Source organism: Chelonoidis abingdonii, chromosome 1 (genome assembly GCF_003597395.2).
Source record: "Chelonoidis abingdonii isolate Lonesome George chromosome 1, CheloAbing_2.0, whole genome shotgun sequence".
Classification (NCBI taxonomy): Eukaryota; Metazoa; Chordata; order Testudines; family Testudinidae; genus Chelonoidis; species Chelonoidis abingdonii.
In genome coordinates, this window is record NC_133769.1 from 166,294,927 (window position 1) to 166,312,757 (window position 17,831).

The window sequence follows — 17,831 nt, forward strand, 5'->3', positions numbered from 1 at the left end:
TTATTGACATTCGTGGTCTTCCATTTTCCCGAGTTACCTAGATTTATGCCTAGTGACACCAACAAAAGGAATTTGTGGTTATGGAGACATTGCTCTGCTATTTGCGTATTTCATTTTCCAGATGATGAGTTACATCTTTTTCTCCTTGATGGCCACAGGACAGCTCTGGGGTGACACAGCGCACATTTAAAAAGAGAAGTCTTGCCTGCTACTTGGACAATGAAGGGCCATGAATTTTCGTCCAGTGTGGTTTAAATTTTGAACTGTATTTTGAGAACTTGAAAACTTCCGATTAAGTTCTGCTTGTTTTTTGAGCGAACTCATATTTTTTTGACTGTCAAGTATTCACACAATGTATGTGTGAATACTTGACAGTCAAAAAAATGAGTTCGCTCAAAAAACAAGCAGAACTTAATCAGAAGTTTTCAAGTTCTCAAAATACCACCTCTCTGTATAGCCTCCTCTCCTGTATAGAACAAAGGCCAGTAGTCTCCATGGTTACCACAGTACACAAGCTTGGAAAGCGGCTTTCTAAGCACAAAACCCTGTGCTGAGGCCCCGAATGTATTGTTGTCTCTTTCAGTGCCTGAGTAAAAATATTTTAAATCTTTTTATATATTTACTCAAAATGAGTGAGATAAGTTTAGGGATGGATGTGAGATTGAGATAGCATGCTAATGAATGAGACTTGACATGTCTGCTGGGAGATCCAAGTAGGCGAATAAATACGCTGATGGTATATAGCTCTTGAGTTTGAACGACTCACACTAAAAAGTCCAATTCAGGAGGTTTGAGGTAGTTTGATATTTATTTTCCAGTAACCCATAGGCCCCATCAATACTAGGCCAAAAGGCATTGCAGCCAACTCTTGGTTGCCATCTCTCACACTTGCGATGCCTTTGGAAGGCTTTGCATCCACACACTGAACCAGTGTAATCTATAACCCACATGTAGGTGGAAAGGCATGGATTTTGCACATATATTAACTCGTCTGTTCCTTCAAATTCTGTCTCAAAATACAGTGCCTTGTCTTTCTATCTAAGGCCCCCATCACCAAAGTATCTGAGCACCTCTTTAATGTATTCATCCTCACAATGCTCCCATGAGGTAGGGAAGTGCAATTATCCCCCTTGTACAGACAGGGAAATGAGACACAGACAGGATGAGTAACCTGCCAAAGGTCACACAGGATGTCTGCGATGGAACAGTGAATCAAATCCAGGTCTCCCAAGTCCTAGGCTAATGCCCTAAGCAGTGGACCATCTAGCCACTCTGACTCAGAGTCCCACAGTAGTCTCTGCCCCTAATTCCCATTGGACAATTCTACAGGGAGTCTCTAGGGCCTGATTCTCCATTGTCCTACATCTTGTGCAGCCCTTTACACCAGTGCAAAGGGAGTATAAAATGCTACCCAATCAGAATGGTAGCTTGTGTTTTAAACCCACCTTGTGCTCAGTTTGAACTGCTGTAAATGATTACAGAAGGCCCAGGCCAACACAGAATCAGGCCCACAGGGCCCAGCAATTGTTCTGCCCCATGTGCGGAGGCAGCTTTGGCCTTCAAACAGATCTGTTGCCTCAGAGCTCCTTGCAATTCCTTTATTGCTCTAGGACAAGGGCATCCCATGGCAGATTTGTCTACAGCAAACATGTCTGCCAGCGACTGGTCTTCACTATTTGAAGACAGTGTGCTACACTCCCAGGTAGAGTGAGACTCTGGTTTTGGGCTGATCGCTTCATAGAAGGAGAAACTCACCCCAGAGCAGAAGGACCACACATGTGGGCCTTGCAGCACTTGAGCAGGAGCCATTTAGAATGGAGGATGCAGGGTTACTGTTTGTGCTCAGTAGGCTCAGTCCCTACTTGCCAGGTGTGCAATGAACATCAGGACTGTGCTTGCCCCAGGACTCATGTGGGCAGGTTATAATATATGGAGATGTACCATGGAACTGGAAGGGACCTTGAAAGGTCATTAAGTCCAGCCTCCTGCCTTCACTAACAGGACTGAGTGCTGATTTTGCCCCAGATCCCTAAGTGGCTCCCCCTCAAGGATTGAGCTCACAACCTTAGGTTTAGTAGGCTAATGCTCAAACCACTGAGCTATCCCTCCCCCCAGCTTTATGCTCTTTGTGCCCTTGTCCTTCATTTCTTTGTGCACTGGACTGTGCTAGGCCCAGTCTAGTCCTGATTGTGGGAGATGAAGTGACTTTGGTGAAAGACAAGTGATGTGGCCGTAGACGCTAAGATTCTGTGAACCAATGTCACTCCATGTTGTCTGACGTTGCTCACCCACAACAGATGATAAAAAGATTTCTCAGGAGAGCCCTGCTTCCTGCCAGGCAGGGCATATTTTTTAATACCAGCTGGAAGAACAGAGCCAAAAGTTGTTTCATAAAGTTAGTTAAGCCTCAGTAAACAGCTGTGTCAGTTTCTGACCACTGTCAATATATCCATTCTCCTTCTCCAAATTACAAGCCTGTTTCATATCAGAGCGTGTACCTTCCAGGCATGTTTTTGTGGGCAACTCGCCATTGTTATTGACAGTTGATGCACTCAGCAGCAATAAATATGAATTAGGACACACATTTTCCTTGCCTCCCTCCAGGCTGTGTGACATTGGGCATCTCTGTAATGGAAAGATTAAAAGAAACCTCATTTAAAATAGATTACTAAGGATTGGCTTATATATAAGCAGTGCCTAGGGCTGCATTGGGTTGGATTGTTTTTTGGTTTTTTTTTTTGTTAATTTGGCAGGGAATGTTTGAAACTACAGCCCCTATGCCTCTTGTTGACAGATCACTGTAGGACTATCTGCTTGACAGTCTGCTTTCACGTACATCTGTCCTGTCTGGTTGGGCACTCCCCCCAGTTTGGAGTGTCTGTACATGGAATATGAAGAGGATGATGACATTTCCTTTGCAAAATGGATGAGCAGTTTCTGGGGTCACAGCTTGATTGATGAGAATGAGAAAGAGGGTAGAGGCTACAGGAAACGCCAGACGCGAGCCTTTAGTGAAAGGAGAGCCTCCCTTCCAGTAAGAAGTGTGTATGTGTGCGTTGGGGGGAGGGTGGGGATAAGTGCCTCATCAAGGGTCTGATCTTGAGATACTGTGGTGATGAGTGTGATACACATTACTGAGTAAATGCAATTCCTGTTGGCTACATTGGGAGGTGTGGGTGGTCAGTATCTCTCAGCATCAGGCTCCTGGTACTTTTATAATGAAAAAAAGAGAGTTAGTTCCATGCCAGAAAAACAATTAAGGTATCTCAACTGGATGAGCAAAATGTTTTCACTCCTTAAGAGTTTAAGCCATATGGGAAGTTAGGAGAAGACATATATAGGCTGTGCTCACAGCATAAGGGAATGGATGTGCTTTAATTATTTATTGAATGAAGATGAGTTCTGTAAAAGACAATGAAGGGAGAGTGAGAGGGGTTTAGGGTTATTCCCTGACAGGTTTGGTTCTGGAAGGAAGGATTTGGTTATCTCAGATTTCAGAGGAGTAGCAGTGTTAGTCTGTATCAGCAAAAACGAGGAGTCCTTGTGACACCTCAGAGACTAACAAATTTATTTGGACATAACTTTTCGTGGGCTAGAACCCACTTCATTCAGATGCATGGAGGTATATATATTACAGCACATGAAAAGATGGGAGTTGCCTTACCAAGTGGGGGGTCAGTGCTAACGAGGCCAGTTCAATCAAGGTGGAAGTGGGCTGTTCCCAACGGTTGACAAGAAGGGGTGAATATCAGCAAAGGGAAAATTACTTTGTGTAGTGCTAACGCACTCAATTCAATCAGGTTGGATGTCACCCATTCCCAACAGTTGACAAGAAGGAGTGAGTATCAACAGAGGGAAAATTACTTTTTGTAATGACCCAGCCACTCCCAGTCTTTATTCAGGCCTAATTTGATGGTGTCAAGTTTTCAAATTAATTCCAGTTCTGCAGTTTCTTGTTGAAGTCTCTAAGGTGCCACAAGGATTCCTCGTTGTTTTTAGGTTATCTCAGATTCTGCTCCAGCTTCGGTGAGTGAGCTATTGTATAGATCCTTTGTTGTTAAAGATTTATTTTTAATGTAACTTTTTATGTAGAAATAAAATGACTAATTGTTAGAAAATGCATGACAGGAACGCAGCCAAGGATTAAGCCCACGTGGAAGGAGTATTCCAGAAAGATTTCTGTCCAGGACTCCCTACTTCACTGCTTTTGCTTAGCCATTTCACATTCTCCTTCTTGTAGGGACCAAACCTGCTCTCCTTGCTTGGGCAAAACTCCTACTGACTTCAATGGGAGTCTTGCAGAATTGCGTTTACAAAAAAAAAAAAAGAAGACAGTAATCTCCTAAACCACTGTAGTATCGCTAGTGGAGGCTGACGCACCTTTTTATAAGAGTGAGCCAGCATAATTATGTGGTACACAAATCTGTAGTATAATTATATAAAATATGTTCTCAGTTTAAGGCCCAGATCCTGCAAAGCCTGAAGCACCTGAGTAACTTTGCACACATGAACAGTCCCATTGAATTCAAAGAGACTACTCTCATATGTAAAGTGATATAGGTGCCTATGTCTTTGCAGGATCAGGGTCTAATTCTGTAACTATTCTGAATCAGACAAATCTGAGCTGGCTATCCTTGGCACCACATGCATAACTTCTTGAGGTCAGACTAGATGATCATAATAGTACCTTCTGGTGTTAAAATCTATGAATCATTGTAATGAAAGATGCTATATATAACTAAGCTTGCTATTGTATTGTGAAGATCCAGCTATTTTTGCAAGAAATCTTCTACATTTACTCCTTGTGGAGACCATATTTAATCTACCCACGCTGAACCTTTGGTTCCTTGTCTCTGATATATATTATGCTGTGGGTTTTTTCATTGTTAGAATAGGTTTGCTTTTTTAAAAACATTCTGGCTTGGTACTTTAGTCAAGTTCAGGAGACAGGTTGAAGCTGCAACCCAGATTCACCAGTTTTGAACTGTCCAATTAAGTTCATTCTTGGGCCAGATCCTGGGATGGATCTATGCTGAGTGACTTCTTCACCTTAGGGTGTGACCCAGAATGTATTTATAGAGCCATAGGTTTAACACACCCTTTCCTAGTACATAAACAAGTTCATCAGTTTTGCTGACTGTGGGTAATGTCTCTCTCAGAACAGGTTTCAGAGTGGTAGCTATGTTAGTCTGTATCAGCAAAAACAACGAGGAGTCCTTGCGGCATCTTAGAGACTAACACATTTATTTGGGCATAGGAGTCACACATCATACTTAGAGTTAAACATGTGCTTAAGTACTTTGCTGAATAGAGATGGTTTCCTGAATCAGAGGTGCCTGGAGTATTTTGTAGATCTCTGTGCTTTTGCAGTAAAGAGAGGGAAGACTGGGGTTTTCCCCAGAGGCCACGATAACTAATCAATGAGAGTTTTGCTGTTAACTTCAATGGGACTAGGAGTTGCCACTTTTATTAGTGTCCTTGGATAAATTCATTTTACTTCAGTGGAGTTACACCAGGGATACATTTCACCTGTTTTGTTTCTCAGTCTCAGGACAATATGTATATAAATATATATAATATATATATATATATATATATAATTTTTTTTTATTTTATATATATATATATACATAATTTGAGACCAGAAATTTCTGACCTAGAAACCTGACCAATTTGCAATGAACTGGGTGGAAAAATGAAGCCTCTGAGTTGTTTCTAAAAATGATCCAAACAATGGCACTTGTGGTTTCTTAGAATCCTCTCCGTTAGCCATTTCATGCATTCACCGTGTGCCATAATCTCCCACGGCAGGCCTGCCATTACATGCACATGGTCACTTATGCAATGGGCAATACAAGATATCTATGTCTAGCCATGTATGGACAGAGATTTGTAAAACAACTCCCCCTGCTAACTGCAATAAGAAAATTAATAATAATTTTCACTTTTAATTTCAGGATCCTAGTATAATTTATAGACATGAATGAGATGAACCTCACAACATGTCTCTGATGTATTATAATTCCCATTTTGCAGCGAGGAAGTTGTGGCATGGGATAAGAGGGAAGGTCCTCTCATGGATTGGTAACTGGTTAAAAGATAGGAAACAAAGGGTAAGAATAAATGGTCAGTTTTCAGAATGGAGAGAGGTAAATAGTGGTGTCCCCCAGGGGTCTGTACTGGGACCAGTCTATTCAATACATTCATAAATGATCTGGAAAAAGGGGTAAACAGTGAGGTGGCAAAATTTGCAGACGATACAAAACTACTCAAGATAGTTAAGTCCCAGGCAGACTGTGAAGAGCTACAAAAAGATCTCTCAAAACTGGTTTACTGGGCAACAAAATGGCAGATGAAATTCAATGTTGATAAATTCAAAGTAATGCACATTGGAAAATGTAATCCCAACTATACTTATAAAATGATGGGGTCTTGAATACTGCACTGTAGATGTGACCACCACATCTCAAAAAAGATATATTGGAATTGGAAAAGTTCCAGAAAAAGGCAACAAAAATTATTAGGAGTATGGAACAGTTTCTGTTTGAGGAGAGATTAATAAAACTGGGACTTTTCAGCTTGGAAAAGAGACAACTAAGCGGGGATATGATAGAGATCCATAAAATGACTGGTGTGGAGAAAGTAATAGGAAGTGTTATTTACACCTCATGGCACAAGAACTAGGGGTCACCAAATGAAATTAATAGCAGATTTTAAACAAGCAAAAAGAAGTATTTTTTCACACAACGCACAGTTAAACTGTGGAACTCCTTGCCAGAGGATGTTGTGAAGGCCAAGACTATAATAGGGTTCAAAAAAGATCTAGATAAGTTCATGAGGGATAGCTCCATCAATGGCTATTAGCCAGGATGGTCAGGATGGCGTCACTAGCCTCTGTATGCCAGAAACTGGGAATGGGCAACAGGGGATGGATCACTTGATGATTACCTGTTCTGTTCATTCCCTCTGGGGCACCTGGCATTGGCCACTGTTGGAAGACAGGATACAAGGCTAGATGGACCTTTGGTCTGACCCACTATGGCCATTCTTTTGTTCTTATGAGCACATAGGGCTTAAGTATTCGGTGTCACTCAGTGGGTTATTAGCAGATCCGGGAACAGAACTCAGGAATCCTGGCTCCCACGCCCTGCTCTAACTATTAGGCATTACTATCTGACTAAAATCTATGTTGCCACTCCTTCTCAAAAAATCTTAATTGGATACCATGGCATACTCTTGCCTGTACACATGAGACAGTGGTACACATGAGAACTGACACTGGAAATTCTAGAGATCGGTTTCAAATTCTTTGCTTAACTCAGTGACCACTGCAGACTTTAAATACTGTGACTTATAATGCCTTGCTGAAGTTCCTGAAATCAGCAGCTGCGATCTTTTTTTACACATTTTGCCATCATTTATCATCCATCATTAAATATAATCCAGCTCAGGCCAAATTCTTTTTGCCAAAGCATTTTATGCATGTGTGTCACATATGCAAAGAGAATTGGTCCCCTCAGTGCCAAACACAAATGAGACATGTTCCCTGTTCTGGGCATTTGAAAATTATAAAACTTTATTTCCTCAGGTTCTCTGAGTGGAAAACTGAGTTATATGGAAGGCAGAAAAGGAAAGAGAGTTTATTTCTTTATAAACATCTCCACTTTCCAATAGACACTGTTACTCTCAGTGATGAATTTGATAAGCAAGCAACATAAGTGTAAGGGTAGAAATCATAGAAATGTAGGGCTGAAAAGGACTTCAAGAGGTCATCCACTCCTGTCAGGGTTCCCTCCCCACTCTGAACTCTAGGATACAGATGTGGGGACCCGCATGAAAGACCTCTTAAGCTTATTTCTACCAGCTTAGGTTAAAAACTCCCCAAGGCACAAATCCTTCTTTGTACCTTGGATTAGGTAACACTGCCACCACCAAATGATTTAAACAAACATTTAGGGAGGGCCATTTGGAGCCCTTTCTTCCCCAAATATCCCCCCAAGCTCCTACATCCCCTTTCCTGGGGAGGCTTGAGAATAATATCTTCACAAATTGGTACAGGTGAACACAGACCCAAACCCTTGGATCTTAAAATGATGAAAAAACAATCAAGTTCTTAAAAGAAGAATTTTAATTAAAGAAAGGGTAAAAGAATCACCTCTGTAAAATCGAGATGGTAAGTACTTTACAGAATAACAAAAGACTCAAGAACACAGAGGATCTCCCCTCTAGGCAAAACCTTAAAGTTACAAATCCAGGGATAAACTTCCCTCTAGACAAGGAAAATCACAAGCCAAAATAAAAGTAAGCTAACGCATTCACTTACTATTACTTACTAATTCTAATTGAGTTGGATTGCTTGCCTTCTTGAGCTGTCTCTGGCAAGCACACAGAACAGACAGACCGAGAACAGACAAAACGAAGCCTTTCCCCCCTCCCTAGATTTGAAAGTATCTTGTCCCCTTATTGGTCCTTTTGGTCAGGTGCCAGCTAGGTCACCTGAGTATCTTACCCCTTTACAGGTAAAAGGATTTTGTGCCTCTGGCCAGGAGGGATTTTATAGTACTGTATACAGAAAGGTCATTACCCTTCCCTTTATATTTATGACAACTCCACCTCCCTGCACCAAGGCAGGACCAAGTAAATCTAGACCATCCCTGACCATACCCTATTCTTAAAATCCTCCAATGGTGGACATCCACAAACTCCCTTAGAAGATTATTCCAGTACTTAACTATTATTATAGCTAGACATTTTTTTCTAATATTTAACAAAAATTGCCTTGCTGCAGATTAAGCCAATTATTTCTTGTCCTGTCTTCAGTGGACACAGAGAACAATGGATCATCATCTTTTTTTATAACAGCCCTTAACATATTTGAAGATGTTATCAGGTGGGTCTTGTTTTCTCAAGACTAAACATGTCCGGTTTCTTTAACATTTTCTTACAGGTCAGGTTTGCTGGGTGGCTGCTGTTGAAATTACTGGCACTTTATCTATGGCAGTGGTTCTCAGCCTGCAGGCTGTGGGCCGCTTGCACCCCAGTCACCACACAGTTGTGGCCCATATGACATCCTCAGGGCCGCACAGGTAGTATAAATAGTGTGTGGATGCAGCCCACATAACACATGGAGAGCTACATATGCACCCCATAATGGAAAATAGGCTGAGAACCACTGATCTATGGAGAAGCAAAACCAAGTCAGAATGAAGGTTTGCCTATCACTACTCTATCAAGGAAGACAAACCTGATTCTAGGTTCAAACCATTTTCAGGCACAGAATGCTTGGTTATGAGGTTCTTCAAAGGAAAGAAAGGAATGGACAGATAGTTTTGGATTCTGAACGTCTGGTGTGCTGGGGCCTACGTGCTCCAAATCTACTGTGATTCTTGAGTAGGCCCCAACAAACAATCAACAGTAACGTTGGTACAGTGAAGAGCAACTCTGTCTATGAGAGCTGAGGGAGCTTAATGCTTCAGAGCATGAATAGTTTTCTTCAACAAAAATCTGTGGCTTATAAAAGGGAAAACATTTATATTCTGAGCTATGCAGTCAGCATAAATCCTGCTTGTGATGGCTGGAGCTCACTGGAGGCATCACCTAATGGATAGGCGGTCAGACCTTTAGTTGCTACATCTGTACTCTTTCCCCCATACCACCTCCATGCCTGGTGTCAATCTGTCTTCTCTTTGTTTGGGATGCAATTGATCCTGGAGTCATAGCAATATGATTATACAGATTGGTATTTAATATGGCCTTGTCTCAGTGATCTGCACCTAGCCCTACTCAGTGATCTTTAATGTGGTTTATTCAGTGATCTGCACTCAGGATTTTTGAGGAAGACCTGTTCCTTAGCTGGAGCAATTGTCATGTCTAGAATGTGCTTTTCAGTCTGGCTTTTACTTCAGACCTTTTTCTATAATTCTACACTGTGAATGCAAATTTAAAAAATGTGTTAATCAAAAAATAGAATATTTTCAAATACTATACAGAAAGAATGATAGAATATAATCCTGGATCTCAAAAGTTCTCCTGTTTTTGCCCAAATCTCCGAAGAATAGACTCTAAGAGATTTTTCCAGTAACTGATGCACATATTGACCCAGGAAATAGACTTGAAAGCTATAGTTTTGTTCAGTTTAACATAGTATGTTTACTTTCCCCCAAAATTTAATTGATTGCTTTGATGTACTTTTAAACCATAATACAATATGACAACAGTAAATACAGCTGTATTGACCAGTTTGAAACAGTTATGCTTCAAAGTAAAAACAGTTTGACAGAATCATTACAGCTTTTCTCAAAAGTGATTGTACTGGTGCTTACTGAAGGAAGTTATGTTTGGAAATGAGAACTGAGAGAATACAGTACAAGATGAACAGCTCTGGGAGCAAGGTGGTTCCATCTGTAGTAAAAATGTGTGGAAAAGGTAAAGATTTGCAGAATTCTACTGCAAAAGTGGGATGTACAAGTTAACAATTATCAGGACATAAAGTCACAAGAAAAATCTACATAACAAGATTCCAAGAATGTCGCTCTGAAACCTGTTATGTCTATCAAGTCAGTGTGAAATGATGGAAGCAGCTACCAGCATTTTTGTTCACAATATCACCAGGTTCAATCATCACCAGGATTCATGGTCTGTTAGCATCAAATTTTCAAGTTCTTAGCCATTTTGACTTAACAAATTACATCCTTGTGGTGTACAGCTCCAGTCAGGCATGAATCTATGACATGCCAAGAGTCTTAGACCATTGTGATATCAGAGGTAACTCAACCAATCACCACCATTCCTCTACAGTTAATTTGCATGCAACAGTTTCATTAGTTGTATGAGGGAGACTGCAGAGATGGTGGATTACGTGGTCCAAAAGCCACACCTCTGTGTCCAACTGCCATGCGCACAATCCAACACAAATCTCCCCACACAACCTTCTGCCAGACACAAATCAATGCAATCACTCACACAACACAGCCAGCATACACAATAATCCTAAACACACATAGCCCCTCACTGCAGCATATACAGCTCATTTGCCACCTGCACAAATCTACACAACTTTCCCTGCACAGCAACACGATCAGCACACACAATAACCCCAAACATCACTCTGAAGCCTAAAATGTGTTTTGAGTCAGTGTGAAACTATGGAAAGAACTACACATGGTTGAGAATATCACCAGGTTCTATCATCACTGGGATTCAAGCTCTGTTACTCTCCAGTTTTTAAGGTCTCAGCCCTTTTGAGTTTGATGCACTGACTTTACTAATTACACCTGGGCTGCAGCATGGGATTATAATTACTGCCAGTGCGTGTAAATCAAAACAACCAATTAAAAAGTCAAAATCCACGTATATGGGACTGTCATATCTTGATGAAAAATGCATAACTCTGTCTTGCTGCAAATATGGCACTATCTGGGCCTGCACAAATGTGAATGTCAGTGAGATTATTTATTTATTTTTAGTCCCTTGGAGTCTGAGCCAAGTCCACCCACTCCCTGTATTGTTAAAAATCCACTGAAACAGTTTCATGTCATGCTGATACACTGATTTCTGCAGGCAGACAGTTACTGCTCCCAAGAACAGCCATAATGTGCAATGGGCTTTCTGTCAGGACCAGCGCTAGGGATTTTAGCGCCATGGGCGCACGACAATTTCGCCACCCCACGCACTGGTCCCGTGGTTCTGGTGAAGCTGCCGCAGTCGTGCCTGCAGGCGGTCCACCAGAGCTGCGGACCAGCGAACCCTCCGCAGGCACGACTGTGGCAGGTCAACCGGAGCCGCCTGCCGCCCCCTCCGGCAAAATGCCGCCCACCAATAATCCTGGCACCCTAGGCAATTGCCTAGGCCGCCTAAATGGAAGCTCCGGCCCTGCTTTCTGTAGTAAGGTATGCTATTTGTCTAGGATACAGGGCATTATAGTTTGGCTTTTCACAGACTCTTCCTGTGTTCTGATAGACCACACCAACATTTGTGGGTTTTATGGATATTTTCTGGGTCTCATGTTTGGGACCATTTTTGTATTGGATGTCAACGTGGCTGCTCCCAGTAGGTTTAGCTTTGTGCTACTACTGCTAATAAGAGAGACCTGAAGACCTTTGCAAATAACAGTACCATTATTAGTGCATCAGACCCAGAATGCACAATTCAAAAATTGAGTGGGTGTAAGAAATCAGAGAGGTGAGGCTCATAGGTTCCATCGTGACTCCAAGAGCTAGAGTCATGTTACAGACAGTAGAAGGAGGTAAATCACTGGAGTAGTATTAGCCAGAGGCAGCAGACATCAGATGTAGGGCTTAATTTTAAGAGGCGCAGAACACCCAGAACACCAGGTGTAGTCAATGGGAGCTGCAGGTGCTCAGCGTATAAGAAAATCAGGCTCCGAATGCCTTTGTGTATATGGGGAATAGGGGAGAGAGAGCTCCACAGTGCCCCTTGCTAGACCATAGCTCTGCAGCTGCTTATGAGCACACAGAGGAGTGGGAAAATCAGGCTATCGCCAAGGCCTCAGTCATGCCTCCTCTGGGGCAGACAGTGCTTCCAGCCTCACTGGTGTCCCTCCTTGCTGGGTGCTGCGTGGGATCACTGTGTGGGAAAGGAAGACTGTGCATTAACCCTGTGGCTAATGCATAAGCCCCATTCAGAAAATATACCTCATATTTAATGCTCTTTCCCATCTTTTCTTAGAATATATTTCTAGACTGTGGGACAGATCCTCAGCTGGTATAGAATTATAGAAATGTAGGACTGGAAGGGACCTCGATAGATCATCTAGTCTAGTCATCTAGTCCAGTTCCCTGCACTGAGGCAGGACTTTCTTAAAAACCTCCCATGACAGAGGTTCCGCACCCTCCCTAGGTAATTTGTTCCAGTGCTCAACTACCCTTATACTTACGAAGTTTTAACCTAAATTTCCCTTGCTCCAATTTAAGCCTATTACTTCTTGTCCTGTCCTTAGTGGGTAAGGAAAACAATTTATCTTCCTCCAATTTGTAACATTTTACATATTTGAAGATTCTTATGTCTCTCTTCAGTCTTTTCCAGAGTAAACAAACCCAATTTTTTCCATGTAGGTCATGCTTGCAAGACCTTTAATCGTTTTTGTTGCTCTCAGATGTAGCTTCCTTGAAATCAACGGAGCTACTCTGATTTACAGCAGCCGAGGATCTGGCTCCAACTTCAGAAAGATGCTGTTGACTATTTCGAAGGCTATATAATACTTAGGACTTATGTATCACTTCAATCTCCTTTACAAACATTGAATTAATCCTCACAACATCCTTGTGAGGCAGATCAGTAAATGTTATCTTCTTTGGACAGCTGAGGAAACTGAGCTACAGAGAGTCCAAATTTTTCAAACTTGGGTGCCTAAAGGTAAGGCATCTGAACTAAGGCTACAAGCTAGCAGTTTGATTCCCAGTTCACACAGACGTACTCGCGCAAGCTCCCATCAAGTCGGCGAACTAAAAATACTAGCGTAGCCTTGGTAGCACAGGTTCAGGCAGGTTTGTGCACATGGCAGCCAGCCTATGCCACCCTCACTGCCCGTGCTACCATGGCTATACTATTGTTTTTAGCGTGCTAGCACAATGAGAGCTAGCACAAGTATGTCTGCACAAGCTGGGAATCACTTCCCTAGCTCACGGATAAATGTAGCCACAGTGCCCTAATTTTTAGAGGTGCTGAGCAGCCACAATTGCAGCTGGAATCCATGGAAGCGGAGAGTGCTCAGCACCTCTAATAATTAGGCTACTTATTTGAATGCCTAAGGTTAGGTATCCACAACTGAAAAATTGGACTAAGGGACCAATTCTGCTCTGGTCTCTGTGGAGGGTCTCTTGGCAGGGTGGTTCATGGCACAGGAGGGGCAGGCTACAAGAGGCAATACAGCTTCTTTCATTCATTCTGTAGCACAATTTGATGTACATAAAGGCTGCTCTGCTTTTATATGTAGTATTGAACATTGACCTCTTCTATTGCAGGCCAAGCTTTCGTCCATCCATATGACAAGACTTCATGCATCTACCAAAACCCCATCTTCAGGCCACGTGAGGGGCTGCAAGGAATTTCAAGAGGGCCAAGACGTTAAATGCCATTGTCACATGAAGGCATGCAAAATATCCTCGCCAGATGGCTCGGGATCAACAAGTAGATCAAACTCGATCCAGGAATTTTCAGAATCCTTTGAGAAGCAACTGCATTTCAAAATCAAGCGCTCAGTTTCTTTGGTAGGTAACCACCATTACGGGTGCTTATTTCACGTAAGAAACAGTGAGCCAAATTCATCCCATTGACTTCAATGGGGACATACCAAGGATGCATTTGGATTAGTCTCTTAAATGAGGCAGTTTGTACAGTAGCACAAACAGATTTAGTTTAATAATATATTATTAGCCTGAACACCCTTAATATAGTTTAATTCTCTATACCAGTTGCTTGTAGGATTCCAGAATAAGGCAACTAGCTGGCCTGGACTGACCATGGTGGTATGACGTTTTAAATGGATTCTCCAGCTGTGCCAATGAAGTGTTACAATATTAAAATCCTGCTGCTTTTAGCTGGACAGGTAGCTGCTCACCTTAGCTATGAAACTCTGCCCTCTTTCCCGTTGCTGCTGACCTGTTTAATCATATAGAGTGTTGCTCGTAAGATGGCCCCTGAAGCATAGGCATTTTACTATATTTTCTATTTGCCTTGATGACACAACCAGTTACAATAGTTTCCATCTTTTGTAGTTCAGTTTCCTACGATTTAACACATATTCTCCTGCCTTAATTATTCATAAAAATGGAGAGAGAATAATACATTTTAGCATATTTTTATTTCAAGGCCTTTCATAACAGGAACACAGTCAACTTGAATCATGCTGCCTGAAAAGATTTTACTTATTGTTGCAAGTGAAACTTAAGATTACTAGAACTGAATAAACAGAGGGGGAAATATTTCTCCCTCATTTTCCAATTTGTTTTCTTTGCATTTAACAATACTTTGTGTGTAGTCATTTTCAGCTGTCTGTGTGAGTCTTTCATACAGCAGCATGGGAGAGAAAATCTTCTTTACAAAAAGGAGACGTGATTGTAAAACCACAAAAAAATCAGTAGATGGACTCTGGAGCAGATCCAAAACCTGAAATGACTTTTAACTCTTGTTATTTTTTGTTTTGCTAGATTTCAGGTTGATTCTGGTCCAGTATTTAAGCAGGTGTCTCAAGCATGAGACTTCAGTAGGACTACTCTCATCCATTACATTCAGTGGGCCCACTCACATACTTCAGGGTTAGGCACCTTATATAAGTTGCTGAATTCAGCCCCAAAGAGACGAGATTGGCTACCCCATCTCTTTTGTAGACAAAAGCTATTTTAAAAGCACTGATTACATTTTCAAGTTGTGAACTCTTAGGGTCAAATCCTCATCTGGCATTAATTTAAAGTAAATTTGGCCATGCTGGTTTACACCAGCTACTCTGTAGTTTTAAAAAAAGTTGTAAAATATCCTTTAATTTGATGATTTAATATAAAGTAGAGTATGGTACATGGAGAAGAAAGGGCTGGCACTTGGGAATAGATTCTGACTGGCTTTGAGAGGTGGGACGGAGAGGAGAGATATGTCATAAATGTCCTTCACTTTGCTTGTGCTCCTGGGCAGGAACCAGCCACAAAATCACAGTCCTTCAACTCCCTGAACACAAGGACTGCTCCAGGCTCACAAAGATGACAGTTATCATGAGGATGATAATTACAGTGTATAAGACTATTGTTAGAACTTTATGCGCAACTTTCTAACCTCTTTTTCCCCTTTAGGGACCGCTGAGCTCAGAATTTATTTCATTTAGGACCTTGCACTGTCCCTTTTGCTTTTCTCCACATAACTACTCTGGTTTATTTATTGTTTGTAAGAGTTGTCTATGGCTAGATAGTCTGTAAGTGCACGATACGATTTGGATAAATGTACTGCATATAATACACAAAGTTCTCACTTCTGACTGTACTTTGGAAGGAAACCAGAATGTGTGTACATAACAGTAGTGTGTCCATGGGGTGTAACTGGGGTATACTTTGGTTCAGCTTTCAGGCAGCCTGATCCTTCAAGGTGCTGTGTATGTTCAAAGCCCCTTGAAGCCAATGCAAGTTGAAGGAGTTCAGCACCTTCCAGTACTGGACATTAGCTGTCAAAAATATGAGAGAGAATTTGAGAGTGCACTTGAACTTGGATTTCAAATTTAGCCATGAGAATTCCTATTTCTTTGAACACTATAAAAGTCCTTGAGGTGGCATTCAATCCATCCCTTACACTGCAACACAGGAAAGATACATGGGGAAGAGGCAATCCTATTCAACCTCATTCTTAGTGTATCACTTTCCTGTTGAAAGTTGCATTGATGACAGCTAATAGCCTTCAGCACCTGTGTTTGGGGAGGTCTTCAGAACCAACAGAGAACATCATCAAGGCACGTGGCAGCTTCATTACAATCTGGATCAAGTGAGAGAGTAGCAAGACAGAGGCTGGTCTGAAATCCCAGGGCTCCTCCTCCCTCATGGCCTTTCAGATGGGTGATCCCACCTGTAGGTGTGCAGCATATCAAGGTTATAGGGGAACACATGTTGCATCCTGCTGGGTTTTAGGGTGTCTACTCTGGGGCCATGAGTTTGAGACAGTCATGTTAATGCTGATTTGGCACAGGTAGGTGACCAGCATTTTTATAATATCTTTTTGATGAAATATATTATGAGTTTTTGTCACTCTTTTGAGGATTTATTTCTAATTTTCTCCATTCTATTTTCCTTCAGCAACCTGAGGGCATGAAGGAGAGGAGAGAGCGAGCAAGGATGTGCATGTCCAAGAGCAGATCTCACAAGAAAGAGGGAGGGAAGAGGGAGCCAAAGAAAGAGCAGAAGGGAGAAGAAAGACCAGAGATTTCTGTTGGAAAACAAAGCTAATAGCTTCCATCCTAAGTAGGCATTAAAAAGAGAGATTTATATATTAAAGGTTACAGTGTATTGGAGCCATTTACTGAAAGAGTAAAGTGAGTTTTGTTTTGATTAGATGGAAGAGGCCAATTAGCTAAAGTAAAGTAAACCCTAATTTTTAAAATAAAATTATTGCAGTGATACTTTTGAGGCTGTGTTTCTATTGTCCTCTTTTTACTTTCTCCATTAGAAGCGTGACACTTGCTCTAAGGCGAGTGTGTGCCTAGTTGGATCAAGGTTTAAGTGAGCCCTGCATCATTTTAATCTGGATTTCAGTCAGATTTAGATTTCGCACAGCAGTGGAGATACTCATTTAAGAGGAGCACACAGGTTGCAGACCCTTGCAAAATCGCATGTAACCCACTTCATTTAAATTTTTGTTAAAAACTGGAAATACAGCCCAGACTTATCAAGAGGTTTGAGAAAGAAAAACGTTACACAAACTGCCAAGCGCTGCACAGCTCTAGCAGTTGGTTTGTTTGTCTGTAAATTAAAATTTTCTTTATTTAACCACCCTCCAAACATTTATTGAAGCAATAAAACAAAAGGGAATACACAGCTTTCACTGAATATATCATTGGCTCTGTTTAAATCCAAGATCTTGCTGCTGCCCCACTCGTCCCTGCTATACCTCATTGCTTCATCCCACCATGTTTCCTTCCCCTTTACTATCCCTCCATGTTACCCTTCACCTCATCTCTCCCTACCATGCCCCCGATGTCAATTTCCCCACCCGTGAACTAATGCACCCTCACACTTCTACCCCCATGCCTCACTCACCATCTACCTCAATCTCTCTTGTGCTGGTCCTCCCCACTTCATTTATTGTCTCACTTATCCACTCCACAGTTCCTGTGAACCCTC

At 41.7% G+C, this 17,831-nt stretch overlaps 1 protein-coding gene across 2 annotated transcripts in view; it reads left to right on the forward strand.

Annotated features, from left to right (window-relative positions):
• Window positions 1-17,831, forward strand: part of LNP1 (leukemia NUP98 fusion partner 1) — a 44,729-nt gene that overhangs the window by 21,022 nt on the left and 5,876 nt on the right. The window contains exons 2-3 of one of the 2 annotated variants that reach the window (XM_075072432.1): window positions 13,983-14,228; window positions 16,788-17,117. In XM_075072432.1, the coding sequence (XP_074928533.1) occupies window positions 13,983-14,228; window positions 16,788-16,937 (396 nt within the window). In that variant the 3' untranslated portion in view covers window positions 16,938-17,117. Of the gene's footprint in view, window positions 1-13,982; window positions 14,229-16,787; window positions 17,118-17,831 lie in introns of those variants that run through there. The other variant, XM_075072431.1, reaches the window with a different exon arrangement.